The sequence below is a fragment of the Erpetoichthys calabaricus genome, chromosome 4 (genome assembly GCF_900747795.2).
Source record: "Erpetoichthys calabaricus chromosome 4, fErpCal1.3, whole genome shotgun sequence".
Classification (NCBI taxonomy): domain Eukaryota; kingdom Metazoa; phylum Chordata; class Cladistia; order Polypteriformes; family Polypteridae; genus Erpetoichthys; species Erpetoichthys calabaricus.
Window position 1 is genome coordinate 306,022,433 of NC_041397.2, and position 2,009 is coordinate 306,024,441.

General features: G+C 36.3%; 1 protein-coding gene across 1 annotated transcript; it reads right to left on the reverse strand.

Annotated features, from left to right (window-relative positions):
* Positions 1–215: 215 nt before the first annotated feature.
* On the reverse strand, positions 216–1,154 carry LOC127527593 (olfactory receptor 1468-like). Its single transcript, XM_051926700.1, has one exon. It carries the CDS (start codon positions 1,152–1,154, stop codon positions 216–218), a length of 939 nt encoding a protein of 312 aa, XP_051782660.1.
* Between the last annotated feature and the right edge of the window lie 855 nt (positions 1,155–2,009).

Consider the following 2,009-nt stretch of genomic DNA (forward strand, 5'->3'; position numbering starts at 1 on the left):
GACACTAAGCAGAGAAGAGCTGTCAGTACCCCTCACGTGGTCACGTAGAGTCAGAGCATAACTACTTTTTATATATGTTTAACGGTTATTAAATATAATCTACCATTTTAATGTAACATGTTAGTCAGGGCATCAATTTATAATAAGCTTTAATTTCATTAATGTGTTACTAAGTATAGTACAACTTATATATATAGCATACATAATTACCTCAATTACAGAGTTAACCTTTTCCTAGTAAAGAGTTTACGAATGCTTTTATTTATTTCTTTATTCCTAAAACTGTAGATAATGGGGTTCATCATCGACGGCACTGCATTTCCAAGAATAAACATAACGTTGTAAGTTTCTCTTGTTATCGTCACTCCTGCTCCTGGCAATAAATAAAATAATGAAAGTGGACCATAAAAGAGTCCGACCACAAGTAGGTGGGTTGCACAAGTGCTGAAAACCTTACTTTTCCCTCCTGCTGAAGAAATCCTCAGAGCTTTGATAGCAATCCGACCGTAGGATAGAAGAGTAAAAGCCTGTGGAAAGACACCATAGACAACTAGACCAGAAGTGATGGGTATCAAGTACTTAGGATCTTCAGAACAAGACACATGAACCATGGTAGCATAGTCACAGAAACAGAAAGGCAGGATGTTAGTACGACAAAATGAAAGCTCAGAAACAAAAATGGGGATTTGCAAGTTGAAAATTATTGCAAACATATTCAACACTAATACAGCAATTGCAATTGTTTTATTAGTAATGACTGAAGGGTATTGTAAAGGGTAAATGACAGCAACGTAGCGATCAAAGGCCATGAAAGCTAAGAGAAAAGATTCCATTTCCTCAACATGAAGAAAAAGAAATATCTGCAACACACAGGCAGCATAAGGCACCACTGGGGAGCTGAGTAAGAGGACAGAGAGCATCTTAGGGATAAGAATTGAGCCGTTTGCTAGGTCTATCACTGCCAAGGTGCTGATGCAGATGTACATTGGAACATGGAGTTGAGGGTTCAGGATTATGATCACGATCACCAGTAGATTTCCAAACATGGATAAGCAGTAGATGAATGCAAGAACACAAATTGTAATGGTCTTCTGCTTTGATTCAATGGCGCACTGAAGTATAAATTCTGAGACGCTGATGGTAGCGTTGTTCATCTTCAGAAATCTAAAGAGTTATAAAAGAAACATTAGGATATTTGACATGTAACTCTGCAGGAAACAGTTTTCTGTTTGAATCATAAAAGAAAAAGTAGATATCAAGTGAGAAACTAACAGCACACCGCACAGCAACTCCTAAACCTCACAAAATGTACGAGTGATTGTGAAAAGGATCATTTTAGCTATCCCACAGGGCATAATGATATCCCAAAATTTGATTTTAGCCTTTTCTTACATAAAAAATGGAAAAGTATAAGATTTTAGATTTCTTCTTTAGAATAAGCCTTCTCAACAGTTGTAAATTATATGATGCACAAACTTAACATTCCTAATTTACTGAATGCTTGCACTAATGCAGTTCAGATTGGAAGTATTTATATCTAGAGAAAAAGCAGGCATGAGCTAAGTAAAAACATTAAAATGTGGTAAAAGTCAAAAACGTAATGGAAAAACAGCATGTGTCAAGGAATATATCTGTTTATCTGTTTACACATTGCAAGTTCAAATGTAATTGCAATTACAACACTCCCCAAGTGCAAATTCTGTTTCTGCTTTTACTTTCACAACAAAGTTATCTTCCCACAAGACAGCTTGATTCAGATCTTGCTGATGCAGTGAATGACATGAGCAGGACTTTTTAAACGAGCCAATATCCACAAAGCTGTTGGTCCAATGGAAGTACATCTGGGGACATTGTTAGCACAAATCTCAAACAGATGGCAATTTCATCAACATTTTCAGTGCATCACAGTTATTGCCAGCTTCAGAAAGACATCAGTTTTGTGATGTGAAGTAGAAGAATATCGAGAACACAAATCATAATGTTCTTCTGGTTTGATTCAATGACACATT

Coding starts and splice junctions, on each gene's coding strand:
- LOC127527593 (XM_051926700.1), bottom strand. CDS start 1,154: ATGAACAACGCTACCATCAGCGTCTCAGAATTTATACTTCAGTGCGCC.